This window comes from Oreochromis niloticus, linkage group LG7 (genome assembly GCF_001858045.2).
Source record: "Oreochromis niloticus isolate F11D_XX linkage group LG7, O_niloticus_UMD_NMBU, whole genome shotgun sequence".
Classification (NCBI taxonomy): Eukaryota; Metazoa; Chordata; class Actinopteri; order Cichliformes; family Cichlidae; genus Oreochromis; species Oreochromis niloticus.
The window spans coordinates 17786265-17803147 of record NC_031972.2 but is presented as its reverse complement, the minus strand read 5'-3'; the positions used below and the strand labels follow the sequence as shown (position 1 = coordinate 17803147).

Here is a 16883-nt window from a genome sequence, read left to right as displayed (position 1 = left end):
ATAAACTGTAGCTTCATGAATATGTAACGTACAGTATAAGATCAGAGGAAGGTGGATAATACCTGGAGTGACAACACTGAATTATTCAGCTGCGACTTTTTAAAAAAAAAGCTGTCAGCAATCGATCGCAAGTCCACACATGGATATCATCAGGTCCGTGTGGCCGGCATTCAGCATCGTTTCAGCTGTCTCAGGGAACATCTAGCAATATTCACGGGAGAGCAACAAGTCTCAGCAATCTTCCTCAGCTTGTCATTACACCATTAGTCTAATAGAGCTTACGCTGGACATTAAGTCACATACGGGACAGTTTTAAAGTTTTGTTTAGCTGTTTTCTGGTTAAAGATAGCAGAGATTCATATTTTGGGTGAAATTACACCCATTTTACAGTGTTCTGCTCCAAGTAAAAGTGCATTTTGTATGAACTATATTACTATATCTCCTTGCACATCATTGCTTTAGTTACACTTGCATATAAAGGGAGAGGACCAACATGTCAAATCGGCAGCATGTTTACAGTGACTGAAGAAGGAAAGCATCTCTGGTAGTGCAGATTTTAAAGGACTATAAATCACAAGAAAGGCTGACACACAGCTATTTTTGTCTGCGTGATTACCCTGCAGACGCTGTCTGGTGGCTGGTGTAGGCTGCCACACAGCCCAGTATATACGCGCACGAATGCATGCCTGTTAGTGTGTGACATACTGTCTGTGGGTCTGTGATATATGTGCATTATAGCAGGTGCCACGTTTACACTGTATGATACAGACCTACTTTCTTTGGTATTTTGAGCACACGGGGAACGTAACTTGGTCCTTTTTGTCCTGTGTCATCATTTTTCTGTCCCAATTCTACAGCATGCAAACATTGTATTTATTTCTGTGTGGTTGTGGTGGAGATTTAATGAGGTTATGTTGTCCCAGAAACACATATCTATGTGAGGGTCTGAGGGCTAATGCAGGTAAAAAAAAATACAATTAATTTGCAATTAAAACTTCAGTTTTGTTAAAGTATCCAAATAACTAAACAAAAGCACAAAAATGGATTACTTGTATTTCATCCCACCGCTTGTACACGTGGAAGTATGTTTACATAAACTTTACAAAAAATAGCCCAGCTTAAAGCAGCCTGTACATTTGTATATCTCTTTTTTTTGTCTAATAATCATGGTCAAGCTCTTCCGATAGCAACTTAGCCAGATGGCAAACACCAGATGTTCATGATTACTGAGAATACAAAATGATTCCCGATTTCAACATCATTAGCAAATAAAAGGGAGGGCGAGGGGTTGAAAGAAATTTCTGTTCCTGCAAAGGTCTCTTGCCCAGATGTTGTTGCGTAATAACTCATTGAAAATGAAAGCTCTGTTGTTTAGTATTGGCTTCCAACCTCTGGAAGCAGCCAGCCAGCTTTGGCTGTATGAAGCCGGGCTGATGCCCACAGGAGGTAAAGCCCCAGCCATCGTTGATGAACTGTCTGTGAGCCAAAGGATGGATGGACTCTCCGCTGCGCAGTGTTTGTAAGCCAGAGATATTAGACAACTAGCTCCAGCTACACAGACATTTAGCAGAGCTGACGTATCATAACATGGATTTAAATGAAAGAGGATACACTGAGCCTCAGAGGGTATTTTGTGTCAGTTACATGCAGGATCTCCCTTTTGTGATAGGGATGAGGATGTCAAACTGCAGCCCAGTCACAATGAAATGAGTAAGTTGTGTGGGGGGAGTTTTTTAGGCACCTTTGTGAAAATAAAAAGGTAAATAACTTGATTATTTAGACTGCTTAATTCATATAATTCATAGCACTTTATTCTGAAAAACACAACAGGAGGCACTATTCGCAGTTTTATATCCTCCATCCTTTAGTTCTACATCCATAATTGCTCATGTCCTGGTGGTGTTTGGCCTCAGGCAACGCTGTCCTCTAAAATGTTATTTCAATACGAAAAAACTCCATTTTCAATAGGAGGTAAAATTATATTTTAAAAAAGATCAAGTCCCTTTTAAAAGCCTGGAGGTAATACTTAATGTATTTGAAATGAGATCTGGTGGCACTGCAGCTGCTGGCCAAAGTGGTGGGGCAGTCTCATTTTCAGATGAGATTATTTGTCTGATGACGCTCATGGGGAAATTAGATTGAAGCCAGTGTAGTGGTACTGAGAAATGTTGAGAGGCTGGCAGTGTAAGAGCAGACGCATTCAAGGTTATTAGGGGGAAAAAATCAAAGGACCGATGGTGGTGTAGATGTGCCAGAATCATCATCTTAGTCGACTATTTCCTCGGTATCACTAAAGGACGAGATGCAGAAAAAGCTGAAAAAGCTGGAGAACATAAAGTTTCATTGAAATTGCTTTTCAGCATCTGTTAGTCAAGACCAAAGTGCTGGACTGACAGAATGACACTGCTATTCCTAGAGGCACACACCAAACCAACACTTTAAAAATAGCCATTTAAAATCTACTTAACCCAATGAATTAAACAGCTACACCTGATACCTGTTTTAGAGTCGTATTTTTGGTTCATTCCAGAAAGGTTCAGTAGTATGAGGAGATTGTGTTGCCCCTTCAGACACTGTTGAATTATTAATCGGAGCAGTCTCACCAGGTTCCCACCTAGTGTCACTTAAATCCTCCTTAAGTTCCCTGACACACCTTGGCTTGTCACTCCGCAGGCCATTCGAGGGAAACTGCGATTAAAACCGACAGTGGTAAAAGGGCGTTTTCATGACAGCACCAACTCCTCAGTCGACAGCAGTAAATATTAGCTAGTTGATTAGCTGAATTAAGCTAGCAGCCTAGTTGATTCCTACCTGTTAGCCAAAGTGGCTACACCCCAAATAATGTTTCACTCTACTCCTTTATTCCTTAAATTTAAAAGGGTTTGCTATAAAACAAACCCACCACCCTAGATAAATTATCTCTCGAGACCACATATATTTTGGTATCAGACTGTAAAGCCTCTAAACTTTTGGTCCGCAGTAAATTTGGCAGCTTAGCATGGATGCGGTCTCGCTTTTGGAGCCTCAATTGGCCACCTAAAGAACTGCAGTTTCTGGGACACAACGAGTTTGGGACACATTGTTGAGCATGTTATTGCATTTAATGCAAACTTCATAACGTGTCCAATATGTTTACAGACAAATGTTAAAGATGATAAGCTGCAAATTAACCCATGCCGATTCAACTAATGCTACAATTTATCAGGATAAGTGGTTGGGCCCTTAGATCTGTTCTAGTGTCTCCTGCAGGTTCTCAGCGGTACTGGGGTTTTGATAAAAGGTCAGCACTTTGGACTGTGTCATGTTGTTTGAGCTGTTCATGAGCGGTTTCTATAAAACAGAGTGTGTATGTGACAGGACGACTGACTTTACATCCCCTAAACTATTTACACTCAGGCAAGCGCATATATTTCCATGCTTTTGGTTAAGTTTGTTTCCCATCTTTAGGCTAAACTACACCAGCTCATGCTGGCTGTAACTTTATGACAAAGGTCAGAAACGGCATTATTCATCTAACTAAGAAAGGTCTAGGTAATGGGTGTATTTGCAAAAGACACAGCTGCTGCACAGATGCAGTATTTATCAAATCGTGGGTCTGAAATGACAGATAACGTCTTTGTGCATGTGTTCAGTTCCTTCCTGTCACCTATTTGGCACATATCACAACATCCCGACTGTAATTTGGCAACCAGACAAGTACACACACATGACATCACCGATTGAAACCGTACCAGAGTCTTAAGTATCTCAGAGGGACACGGGTCACACCTTGTCTGTCCTGTCCTGTAATGAGAGAAGAGAAGGTGTCAGTCTGTACACTCAAACAAGCCCAGGCACACGTCACATCAGCACATTAACTCAGCGATTCATTGACCCGCACCCAAGTGCCCTTGTTTTCAAAGCAGCCCTCCATTCATTCACTACCGAGATGAAATGGGCTTCTCTGATTTTGGAGGGGAACAGGAGGGGGTGTTAGTGGGTGGAGGATCAGGTGACCAGTCACTCCTGTTTTGCTTCAGCGAGATTATATAGGTCACACCAGCCTTTGACTAATTAAAAATTCAGGATGGGTACCTGCTCTGTTCTCCAGATGCATGAATTTTTATTACAAATGAAAATAAAACCTATGAAACATCCTTTGCCACCTCAGTCTAACAGAGCAGAAAATATGATCTGTGCACATAACTTGGTTAAGCTTCAAAATTACTGTTAACGTGTCTCACACACTTGCACTAAAAACACTGTGAAAAGACACATGAAAAGGTCACGATAAAGTTACCTCCCAGTTTTGGTGATCCTCTGATTTCTTTTGTACATCACATATTTTGTAAAAAAGAAAACAAAGAAAAAGAATGACTTTAGTATATTAATTTTGTTTTAAGCCACCCACCATGCACGCTGCTAGGCAAGCTTCCTTGTAATTCCTTTGAGTAGACTTCAGGAATACTTTTCAAGGCTTCCTGGAGGACATTCAAAGCTCTTATTTGGATGTTGGCTGCCTCTTGTTCATTACCTGTAAATATGATCCCACACTGCTTCGGTAATGTTGAGGTACAGACTCTGGATAGGCCAGACTGAAAGAGTTCCACTGTGTGTTTATCTATCCAAGGTGTGCACACTGGTGAAGTGTTTGGGATCGTGCTGAAAAATGTAGTTGCCAGTTGCCAATCGGGTGCTTTGCAGGTGGGTAAAAATCTAATGGTGCTTTTTTGCATTCCATAATATCCACCATATCCCAAACACCACTAGCCAAAATGCAGTCCCAAACCATGACACAGTCTCTACCATGTTTTACAGCTGGTTGTAAACACTCACTGTTGTACCTCTCTCTAGACTGGACTGAGAGTGAGTGAAAAAGCAGCCAAAGTCCAAAGAAAAATGCAAAAAGATTTTCAGAAACCCGGGAGAACTATTACTCAAGAACACTTTAAACATTACAAGGTCTGGCTCCTGGGAAGCAAATAGATTTAAACTGAAGCTGGTAGCGACGGTGAATTGCTATTTTTACAATCCAATTTTTTTTTTTTTACTGCAGTTTTGCTTCTGTGCACCACCAGTGTGGATTTGAAATCAAACAATCGATTTGTGGATGACAGAGTTGGCAGACTAAAAGAAAAGAAAATCAGTCTTGGCTTCCCTTTTGTGATTTGTGATGGATGAAAAATGTGGCTAAATTGGGAGATATCCAAGGGTTCCTTCTGAAACTCAGCGTACATGTTTTGTTTGCACCTGGGCGGAAACAAATGTAAGTGACCTAATTAGAGCGGTGACACGCAAGCAGTTCTTTCTTTTTAAATAATTTCATGATGCAGACTAAATCCATCTGCACTCGTGGCTAGTAGGAAAAAGTGCATGAATCCACAGAGCTCTATGTGCTACTGTTGCTCAGGTTTGAAAAGGTCTGTCACTGGAGTCATTTTAGCTCATCCAGGTTGTCATCTATTTGTAGTGATCAAATTAGCAGAAACACAGTGACAGATATTAGCTAACAGTGATAATGCATCATCAGCTATGCAGGATCTGTGTTTGTGTGTGTGTGCATGTGTGTGTGTTAATGATCTCCCCTGATTCTAATTGATTTCTTGAACTTGGTAGATGCAGTGGGAAGTGCAACAATCAGACTGCCCTCCAGTGGTAATAGGAAGTACTGTGTGTCTACAATGTTTGATTAAGAACATTAGAAAAAACATGACAACCACTACAGCATTAAGACCACCTTTCCAATCTTGTGTTGCTCCACCTTATCATACCTAAAAGATATCAGAAGCGGATATCTGAGGTGGATGGGGGCACATTGTCCTGCATTTGCAAAGTTTAGCCGGGTTATCTAAGCAAGGACCCAGTTTCCAATAATGTCACATCACCTGCCAGTAGTTTTCATGTTTTAGCTTTTTGGTTTATAACATATAGTAAGACAAATTGTTTCTTTCGGCAGAGAGTTCAGAGAACCTTTCATATCCAGATAATCCCCCTTTGGCTAAGATTACATTGTTCCAGCTTGTAATTCCAGACAGGATATTTTCATTTGTGATTACTTATTGTAGTCTAATGCCCTTTTGGGTCTCCCTAAATGACCCCGGCATCTACAACCATCTGCAAAGAGAATTAAATACAAAATACCTGAAATGACATCTACTTCCCAACAGGAATATCTATTAGAGTAGTACAACTGCACCAAATCTGTGAAACAAGTCCTTGATGCTTTTTTGGTTTTTGTTTTTTTCTGCCCTGCCTTCTCAAATTTGCGGACCTGTTAGGTTGATAGATGGCGCTTTTATTTATATCTGGCGAGGCTTCTCATGAGAAACCCTCCCCCTCTCAGCTGCAGGGCTGCTGACTTGAATTGTGCCTTATTGGCCACACAGCACACAGGGAAAACAGATGGGTAATAAGGTCAGAGCAGACGTACCTCACACCAGCACAGACAAATTGCAGACGCACCAGCTGTGCTGACTCAGGACAACATTAGACCCAAGGGAGCCGGATTAAGATCTCTTTTTTTGTACAATCGGGAAGATGTTGCTTTCTCGGTTATTTTTTTTTTTCTTAAGTAGAGGTTAATGCAAATGAAAATGAAAGAAATGACCATATTTTTCCAGTTTGTTTTTTTCTCTCGTATGAATAATGCAGTCCCACATTAACATATTATTTTCTGCAAAGGTGGAAGAATTCAGATCACGCAGGTCTCTCAGTTATTTTCTGCTTTTTTTACTTTTGAATTCTGAGAGGCATGAAGTCTGCTTCCCTTTGAGTTTATTCATCCCTCTCCAATCTGACCTATAGTGACTTGTCTCTGTTATGTCTTGCAGTCTAATATCTACCTGTCTACGTCAATCTAATACCTACCTGTCCAAATTTTGGACTTGTTTCAGGGCACTGTGGCCAGTTTGCTTGAAGCAGACTGACTCAGCCTCATAAACATGCAACAAACAACACCTGGACCTACCATACCTGGGCTGTGGTGTGCTTTGCCCATAAACCTTGCCAACACTTTTAAAAGGAACCATTACACTTTCATTCCCAGCTGTTTTTTTTTTAACTCTTGGACTTTTTAACGAAGCAGCTTTGGTGCAGCTGCTCAATCAACCAACTGTCCGTGTTCACAGCCGAGGCTGTGTGCCGGTGATGACCAAATTAGGGATATCTACTCTCACTGACTGAGTTTTAGCTTCCAATAGAAATGACTGCAGGAAATAGCACACATTTTAGTATTCTAGCTCCCCCATTGTCATTTATTGTTTACTTAACATCATCTTTATCCCAGAGATTATTCTGTCCGAAGAAAAACTGGTTAATCACACAGACACAGATGCACCATCATCTATAGTGGCACTGTTTTTCTCACTGTTTATTACAAATGGCTGGAGATCGAACAGTTAGTATTGTGAGTATGTTGGCAAGCTGAGCTCAGGCACTGCTATGTTTAAGTCACTAACTTGTCTGGACTCTTGTCTTGTTGTAATGACCGAACCAGTTTGATGCCATTCATATTTGGGCCTTACACAGAAAAAATATTTTCTATGTGATAAACAGTTAAAGAAGATTTTTATAAAAATATTTTTAGGTGCATCATTTTCAGCAGAAACCCTCACTGGAACTGTTTTTTTGTTTCTTACTGTACTTTTTTAATGCGCCATGATTCTTCACAGGATTTATTTGTTTTAGAGAAAGTTGACTGACTACACAACCGTGTTTTCAGTTAGATTCTGTTACAAATGTGTAGCTTCATTCAGAGCTTCAGTGTTCTTCTTGTAACGGGCGGTGGAAATTGTTTTTTTAATTCTGTTTAAAAAATGAAGTTTGTCATCCTAATCTAATGATCTAATCTGATTAACTGATTAAACACATCGGTCTCAGTGCAGTTTAGCAGAGCTCTCAGTCAGTTACCTTGGAATAGGTTACATAACTCACAATCAGTCACAATCATGGATGTATGTGTTTTTATCCATTTATTTATTTGTACTTGATTTATATTGCATTGGGATATGGAGATATTTACTGCTACCAAAGAGGTTTGGTTTTTGGTAGCATTTGCGTGCATGCATAACACTCTGTCTGTAAAAAGCTCCAAAGGTTTTGAATGAATTGTGATAAAACTTAAACCTGTAGGGATTTAAAGCTATTAAAATTCAACTTGCATCCACAAACGTTCAACGTCAGTTGAATTATTTACTGATTAAAAATTGACCCAAAAAAGCCTTATAACTTAAAAGTTTGGTGGATATTGTCAACACATAGAAATTACTGTTTAAAGATTTAAAATATCATCTCACATTTGACCTCTGACCTTTTCTTTAAGGTCAATAAATTGATCTGAAGGTCAAAGTGATAATATTCCCATACAGAGCTTTTTAAACCTACATTTCTCACTGCCATTGTTTGTATTGACCACACACAGGCATACAGGAATAATATATGGGGATTCTAAATATCACGTTACTCTGGACCTCTGATTTTCTCTTAAACTTTCAGAAAATGTCTTTTTATCTTTAAAACTATTTTTAAAATTCTATCACAAATGGTATATGTCAATTCTACACATCACATTATAGTTTGCATCTACATTTAACCTTTTTACTGATCTCCAAACTTTTTAAAGTGCATTTAAAGAGAACAAAGATAAACAAACATAAGAGAAACTAAACCAAACCTACATCATATGTGCATTTAAAAATATGAATCTACATTTGATCTTTTGTTTTTATTCCTACATTATTTCAACTTGAAAATGTTATTTAGACACCATATTCCTTATTTAAACACTCTTTATTTTACAGTTTTACTGATTACAGTATGTTTCAGAGGTCAATAAATTATTACACATTTTCGAACAACAGGCACCTTAACTCCTTAACTGTGGCTTATTCACGTAGATTTTTAAAAAATCTTACTGTTTTCCCTGTAGTAGTTTTGATTCAGAATAAGCACTGCAATAATTACAACATCTGTCACAGCTGGAAAAGAAACTCAAATCTAAGCATATCTTTAAATTAACCAACATATAAACATCACAACCGTACAAGTCTGGTGAATAAAAATCTGTGTTCAGTGCATAATGTGCATGGCATCAGAGAAAAACATTCATCATCCCGTTGGAGTCTGGAGTTTTCTGCTTCAGTCCTCGGTGTCAGAGCTGTCTGCTGGGTCGGTGTTGTGAGTCAGCATGTAGTTGTCCATGTCAATGGAGGGGCAGTTGTGAATGGAGTAACGCAGGCGCTCAGCGAGGATGGCCTGGCTCGTGTAAGGGGGCAGGCGAAGAAGGAAGAAACAGGTCTGAGCGGTTGGAAGTCCGTTGATGGGCTAAATGTGAGCAGCAGAGAGAAAAAAAAGTAAACCTTAATAACTTTTGGTATTTGTTCATGTAACCAGCCTCGTCACCTGGTTGTGATCGCCTTACCCTGTCCACCTTGATGATCTGGAACTTCTGCGTGATATCAGCCAGGTTGGAGGGCAGCCTGGACCTGCCAGAGATGAAGCGTAGGAAAAGCACCCGCTCCTCATTCGTGAACTCCTCCAAGCTCTGCCAGAACCAGCAAATGAGCTGGTGGCTCTCGGTGATATCGCGGTAACGCACCAGCTTCTTTAGCATCTCGACGGAGACTTCTGGCAGGCCGCAGACCAGCTGCTCGAGCTGCTGTGCCGTCAGCAGGGAGAGGAGGGGCACGGGGATGATGGTAGACATGCCCTCTCTGACTGCTGCCACCTGGACATAACAGAACAAGCTCAGCTTTGATACTTCTGAGGGACGAGAACAACAAGAACAACAAACAGAGTGAGCAGCGAGCACTAATGGAAGCTGGCGGGCAGACCGGGGCGCAAAAAATAAAGCAGAATTAAACTAAAATGAAACAAGCAAACACAAATAAACTGAACTAAAACAAAAATGTACCAAATAAATGAAATACAAAACTCTACTCAAAAGTTTTTGTAACATGAAACAGTTACTCTAAACTATAGGCATAAAATAAGCGACCTGATCAGTATGATTGCAGGCTGCATGCTCAGATACTTTTTTTTCATGTCAACGCTTGACTACATTTTTGCCAGTCACAGCCAAATCATCCCACAACACTTCAAACCTGGGAATCCATCTCATGCAGTCTGTATTCCAGAGCTCTCTCCACATATTCAGTCCGGTTGCCAAAGGTCAGAGAGATGTTTTGACCTCCGGGAACCACAGGTACCAGCCTTCCATCTGCACTGTGGGCCACGAACGAATCCAGTGGGATCATCTTCAGAGGGAGATAACACAGAGGAATAATAATGGGAATAAGGTGAAGGGTTGAGAAATAAAGGACTTGGAGAAAAACACAAAGCTCAGGAGGAAGGAGTAAAGGAAACATTAATATTAATTCATTCTGCAATAACCCAGTTCACACAATATCTTACCACATGGAAATTGTCCTCAGTGATTCCACTGTTTTCGAGGTGAAGGATGCCTTGGAGGTTGCGGTAGGTGAGCAGGTCCACCTCCTCCAAGTCAGCTCCCCCGAGTGGCATCGAGCAAAGCTGCTTCCACACCCAAGGAGCCAGATGCAAGTCCAGAGGTTTCTTAGTGCGGATGGCCACTGCCATCAGGATACCCAAGAAGCGAAACTGGACCATGTGGTCATCCGAGTGCGCCGCTGGATTAAGCAGGAACCTGTGAAGATATTCAGTTAGTACAAGAGGCTGCGTGTTCTGTTACACTTCTAAAACACTCATAAATGTTTTTATTTTGTTATTTTAAATGTGCACCTGTCAGTGTTACTGCCCACATCTGCAAAGCTATTGGGAGTATGAATCAGAAGATCCACCACACCAGACTGCAGCTCCTGGTGTAAACACATTACCATTTATCAGTTAAAGTAAAGAACGTTCCAGCCTGCATTATTAGCAATCTCTGACGTTAATGTGCAGCTTTCATCCCCACCTGGCACATCTCGGTGATGGTATCATCAAACACTCCGCCAGCATCGTCAGCTCCCTCTCCTACCAGCTTGACCTTCCAGGCTCGTGACGGCAGCCGCAGCTCCAGAGGATTCAGGCTCACCACCTGCTTTGCGATCTGCACGAAGATGGGTTTGGTCGAACGCCCTCTGCAGAGGAGTGAGAGTGAGGGAATGTGAAGGTTTTAATGGGCACACAGAACAAGTAACAGGTCAAAAACAACAAAGGTGCCAAACAAAAGCCCTGAAATTCCATTATTAATCCTGGCCGGCCAATTGGAAACACAGCAAGCCGTTCTGGCCAAGTCCTGTTTTTCCACCAGCTGGCTCCTGAAGACATTCACATGCTGCCAACACGCTGAATGTCATGGTCATTCTTACCTTGTGGAAATCCGTTTTACAGTGATCTGAGGCCCATATGTTTTGCCCTGGGTCATTGTTCTGCCAATCGAGCGCACAAGAGGCAGAGTGTTGACCTTGGGTGATAGAAGGCCTCTGAGCTCCCCTCGTATAATGGCTGTTGTTCCTGAATTATAGCGTGAAGTGGACACCTGGATATAAGGATGGAAAGGACAATAAAAAGGAACAGATGCACAATTATTACCAGGAAGTATTTAGTCCTAAGAATTACTCTTTTAACACATTACAAAGAGCAAAAAAGGGATTACAGGTACCGGATTTTTGGTGTCCAGGTTGAGCAGCCTCCAGGATTTGTACATGAGATCAGAAAAGTGGTAGAGTACCCTGAGGCGCATGCTGAGAACATCAGGGCTACAGTCTTTCAGAGTGGTGTACTGGGGAGGGACTGACTGTGGAAGGCCTAACTGGAAATTTCCAGAGCCACCTGAAGATGAAAGTAAAATATTCAGTACCAGGTGTGTTCCCATTTATCCATTATAGTGTATCTGAGTGTGTCTGTACCTGAGTTCTTCATCGAGGTAGAAGGGGTGGTCCACGCCGAACTGTGGCAGCGGCCAGCAGAGATCTGCCTGATGTTTTTACCCTGGAGGGCTGTGACAAGCGTGGGCTCTTTCACTGGGTTGGTGTGCCCAAGGCCAAGCTGGAACACAAGCATTAAAACGCAACGTGGCAAGATGTTAAGATGTGCAATGTAAGCACAGCCTGTAATTTTCAGAGCACACCGATTACCTGTCCATCGGTGTTGCAGCCCCAGGCATAGACGTCTCCAGTGGAGGACATGGCGAGCACATGCTCACAGCCCACAGCAATGTCTTCTATAAACAGTCCTTCAAGGGACGGCACCACCTGGGGGCAGGATTTGTTCTTCAGCATGGAGTCCGGCAGGCCAATCATGCGGTCTGAAAAAAGTAATGCATTTTTTTTTAAGTTTTAGTTTCCTTGGTAGCAGGAAGTTTAAATTATCTTGATGTACGCTCAATCATTCAGGTAAGGAAGCATTTTCAGTCTCCCACTGAAAACACCCAGACGCAAAGAATGAACTTTTGGGGATCTAGGGAAGCTTGCAAACAATATTTCAACCAATAATGCAAACACTGGTCGGTTTACATAACATGTTTGACTTTGACAGTAAAATGTACCTTGACCAAATGTGTAGACATGTCCATCACAGGCCAAGACCACAGAGAACTGAGTTCCACAACAGACCTTCTTAATTCTCTTATTGCAAAGTTGCTCAACTTTCTACAAACAGGAAAAAAAAAAAATAACACAAACATAAACTTTTTGTCCTTCCAGGATTCCTAAAAGTGAATCTTTGGTAGCGCTGGCCTACCTGAGGGTAGTATTTTGCTGTTGAAGAACCAGTTCCCAATTTACCATGATCTCCATCTCCAAATGCCCACACAACCATGCCATCAAGAGACAGCACCAAAGTGTGACTGAGACCACACGACACCTGAGAAACGTAACCAAAGTTTGATTTTTTTCCAGTAGAAAAATTTACATTTGAAGTCTTTTACATTCAAAGCCAATGCTGTCCATGATTTACCTGTCCAACATGATATCCCTCTAGTGCAGCCACCCTTTCAGGTAGCATTTTGTTAGATGTCGACCTTTGACCCAGACGGCCAGATTCACCACTACCGAAGGTGAACAACTTCCCATCGGCTGTAACCACAGCAGAGTGCCTGAAGCCACAAGCGAGCTAACAAAGCAAAGCTGTGTTAAATTCATCTATGTCAACAAATATTTGTGTTTAAATTCACTCAGTCAGTGAACTTTGAAAATATTCATTTTTTTTAGGCTACAAATTAAGAAGCACTGCAATCACACAGTGGCTGCATTTAATAAAATACAATAAAGTGATGATTACCTTTATTGAAAACAAACATTAAAATACCACATGACAAGTTTGGTGCAAAGACTTCCTCGATACCTGAACGACCTCTTCTCCTTGTAGCGCCTCTATCTGTTTGGGTCTCCTCTGCCTTTCACTGTTGCCATGACCCAGTTTTCCAAAATCTCCGTCTCCCCAGCTGAATACCTCCCCAGTCTCAGTCAGGGCCATCGAGTGTCCGTCTGACCCACAAGATGTCACCAGCTGTGCCACCACGTACCCTGCCCACAGACAATTGTAAATTAGACTGATACAAATTTAGAAACTAAAGGAAATTAACAGTTAGGCCTAATTACAAGTGAATACATCCAACTGCAGTACTAACAAGGAAACTAGTTTTCCTCCCAATCTCTTGAGGACAAAAAACCCCCCCAAAAAAACACTGAGAGATTCAAAAGCAGACCAGCGCAGACTGGTTCTTACCCCCTTTGGGAATACTTTACCTTGAAGAGCAGAGATAATAGTTGGAACATAGAGATCATCAGAATTCCCTTGGCCCAGTCTGCCATATTGTCCTTCTCCTACAGCCAGTACAGTCCCATTGGACTGGAGCAGAAAGGTACAGTTCTGACCACACACAACCTGAAAGACAGTTGAATCGCCCAAAAAAGTGAAGTAGCATTATAAAAGAGCAGCAATCAGGAACAAAGACTGCACCCTGAGTGAAACAGTACCTGCTGTGTCTGTAACAGAGAGGGTGCCAGTGTAGGCATCTTAAGATTGGTTCCCATTCCAGCCAGCTGCCCGAAACGTCCATTGCCCCACAGATACACCTCAGTCTTTCCCCCTTGTTGCCAATCCTTAGAAACACAGGAGGGCACATAGCACTTTCAGTCAATCAAACGGCCTAATGTTTGTCCCTTTCGTTTCCTTCACACCTGAATTGTTTTTAAGAATGGCACAACTATTACCTCCGGTCTACTGGTGGCCCATGACATCAGCTGCTCATCCATCCTGAAACTCCACTTGCTATTGTCCTAAAGGACAAAGGAGAGCATAAAGTTGCAAGAAGTCAATACAAGAGAGACTATAATATAATAGAGACAAAGCAACAGCATCAAACAGAATGTCTCTGCTCACCAGTGCCTTGGCAATTTGATTGTCCTGCACATCCTGAAATTCTGAAACAATGAAGGCTTCAGGGAAGGCAGTGCCACTGGCTATAGCCTCAGCACTGCGCACTGTGGTGGCGTAAGTGACCAGCCAGGTCCACTCTGGAGGGCAGGAGTGAGCATCGGGGTAAGTGTGGTGTGGCGGGTGTGGGTAACAGCACAGGTGTTTCTCTAAGGACAACCCAACTGTCAAGGAGGCCAGGCTCTGCAGGAAGGCACTGTGGACGAGCTGGTCGCCAGCTCCCACATGGGTCTGCAGAGAAGACATTCGAAGTCATGACTCAGTTGTAGAACACGAAACAGCTCCAATACAGCTTCAACGTGCAGTTTAAATAAATAACCCGCTCATAGTTGTACTGCTCCTGCAGCAGCAGGGGCAGCCTCTCCAGGAAGACAGCCAAACAAGGTGCCCGATTTAGACCCGAAATGTTTTGGCTTCTGAGGACCATACGACAGGAAGCTAGCACGTGATTTTGGTTGATCCAGTCAGGAGTGCAGCAGATCAACAAAACGTCCTGGGAAATGACAGAACAGATATTTTTACCCAAGCAGCACTGAGGGAATTAAAATGATCATAGATGTTAACGTTATTATAAATATAGAAATAAATGAGATATACTAGCCACACATTAGGGCTTTGAGTGATTCATATTACCTTTGACCTCCCAAAACAGGCAGCAACCCCCATGTTTGGTATCCACGTAGTGCTAACAACTGAACCCAAACCGGTAACAGTCTGTAACACCGAACCATCCTGTAACAAGCAGAAAGAAACACATGGATTACAATTTTGCAGTGAATCACAGCAAGCAGTTCCTTCGTTACCACACAAAGCAGATGGACTTAATAATTAGGGATGTTGGCACTAATTTAAGAGGCAAACACAAATAATCTCTTTTTTCTGACCTGTAAGGACCAGATGTTGAGCAGACCCCCTATCCCGCCAGACACTAGGGCTAATCCACTGGAACAAAATGAAAGGGACTTCACTGCCATAATGTGGCCATGAAGTACAAATGCACACTTTGCACTATCCTGCTGTAAAGAGAAGAAGAAAGACGATTTCATAAGATAAAATCAGTTACACAAACAGGTGATTTTATGAAAGCAATGAAACAAAATTAACAGCACCAAAGAGCTTTAGCAGCAGATCCAAACTCACCTTGGTCTCAGTGTCTCTGTCCTGGCTCAGGGAGCTGTTCAACATGCTGGGCAACGATACAACAGTGCCCCCCTGTGGTAGTGTCCAGACATACACGGAGCCATTCTGACAACCTCTGCCGAAACAAAGAGAAGACAGACAGAAATCAATGATCAGCATGAAACCTACACGAATTTTCTTCTTATTCTTGTCCTTCTCTAAAATGTTACAAAACTTTTTGTCAGTAGTTACTGGTATATAAAATGAAGGAAAAATGTATTACACATACGTGGCCAGCATTAGTCTGGGATCAGGTGCTCTGCCAGGGAGTGGACACCATTCAGCAATGTTAACAGTACTGGTGTGGAAGAGATTGTGGAGGGTCACCCAGGAGCTCCCAGAGCGTCCCAGTACCTTTACTACCTCTGACCTCCCCAAACAGAGCAGCAAGTGTCCTGTGGGGTCCCACTTTAAGGAGCACACGCTGTCCTATATCGTAAAGAGCAGGGTAGTTGAGCAGTCAGTAAGCCTCTCATGTTAGGAAAGTGAAATCATGTGGCACAGCAAAAGATAAAAAACATGACAGATGACTTTATATTTTCAAAAGAGAAAAAACCCCCCCAAAACTGCCACAATATCGAGACCAAATTTTCTGCAATGCTCACTAATACATTGCAGTTAGAGTGAGTGTGGATGGCAAACCTGGAAGAGAGACAGCACTACGGGCTGCTCGTTCTCATAAGTTTCTGTTGTGGACAACAGGATCTTCCCACTGGGATAGCCCACTGCAAACGCTTTGTCCTCACTGTGCCAGGCTACACACTGGGGAGCTAGAGGACATATGAGGTTATTGCAGTTTTCTGTGATGAGAGTTTACTAAGAATATTTTATAGATATCACTCTTAAGTCTGTAAGTCTTCATAATTTATATTTATTTAGAGCAAGCAGGCAGTTAGCATAGCATTAAAGCAGGAACAGGTTAGCTGCGTCTCAGATTTAACACCTGTTAATATATTGATTCAATTTTGGTCACCAGCTTTGTTTTTAAGCAGCAACAGCTGTGTGTAAGACTCTCCTTACCCTCGTTCCTGTGGCAGGCAGTGAGTTCAGTGCTCCTCACAAGCAGGTCTGTCTCCTGCATTGTGACCTGCAGCCAGCACAGGGAGCCATCCAGCCGTCCCACCAACAGGCTCTCAGCGGGTCTATTCTTACAGGCTGCAGACTGGTCAAGCACCCACAAACTGAAGGCCTGAGCCCAGCAAAGAGCAGTGACCCGAGAATCCTGGTTCTCCACGTGACAGAGCGATCCTAAAAAGCAGCAAAAACACAGTCACATGGGCTGTGTGCGTTGATTCTGTCAGTCGTGTCATATTCATCTGCAGAAA

General features: G+C 42.2%; 1 protein-coding gene across 10 annotated transcripts in view; it reads right to left on the bottom strand.

Annotated features, from left to right (window-relative positions):
* Positions 1-8747: 8747 nt before the first annotated feature.
* Positions 8748-16883, bottom strand: part of LOC102078309 (probable E3 ubiquitin-protein ligase HERC1) — a 59402-nt gene continuing 51266 nt past the window's right edge. For 9 of the 10 annotated variants that reach the window (XM_019361008.2, XM_019361009.2, XM_013275191.3 and 6 more), the window contains 25 exons: positions 16579-16806; positions 16201-16328; positions 15788-15987; positions 15520-15634; positions 15264-15395; positions 15013-15111; positions 14699-14872; positions 14326-14610; positions 14157-14222; positions 13920-14045; positions 13689-13827; positions 13285-13466; positions 12898-13053; positions 12682-12804; positions 12488-12590; positions 12078-12247; positions 11850-11988; positions 11603-11772; positions 11310-11479; positions 10913-11078; positions 10738-10814; positions 10390-10642; positions 10080-10232; positions 9398-9703; positions 8748-9300 (listed from right to left, as the gene is read on the bottom strand). In XM_019361008.2, coding sequence (XP_019216553.1) covers positions 9115-9300; positions 9398-9703; positions 10080-10232; positions 10390-10642; positions 10738-10814; positions 10913-11078; positions 11310-11479; positions 11603-11772; positions 11850-11988; positions 12078-12247; positions 12488-12590; positions 12682-12804; positions 12898-13053; positions 13285-13466; positions 13689-13827; positions 13920-14045; positions 14157-14222; positions 14326-14610; positions 14699-14872; positions 15013-15111; positions 15264-15395; positions 15520-15634; positions 15788-15987; positions 16201-16328; positions 16579-16806 — 4046 coding nt within the window. In that variant the 3' untranslated portion in view covers positions 8748-9114. The remainder of the gene's footprint in view (positions 9301-9397; positions 9704-10079; positions 10233-10389; positions 10643-10737; positions 10815-10912; positions 11079-11309; positions 11480-11602; positions 11773-11849; positions 11989-12077; positions 12248-12487; positions 12591-12681; positions 12805-12897; positions 13054-13284; positions 13467-13688; positions 13828-13919; positions 14046-14156; positions 14223-14325; positions 14611-14698; positions 14873-15012; positions 15112-15263; positions 15396-15519; positions 15635-15787; positions 15988-16200; positions 16329-16578; positions 16807-16883) is intronic. The other variant, XM_019361005.2, reaches the window with a different exon arrangement.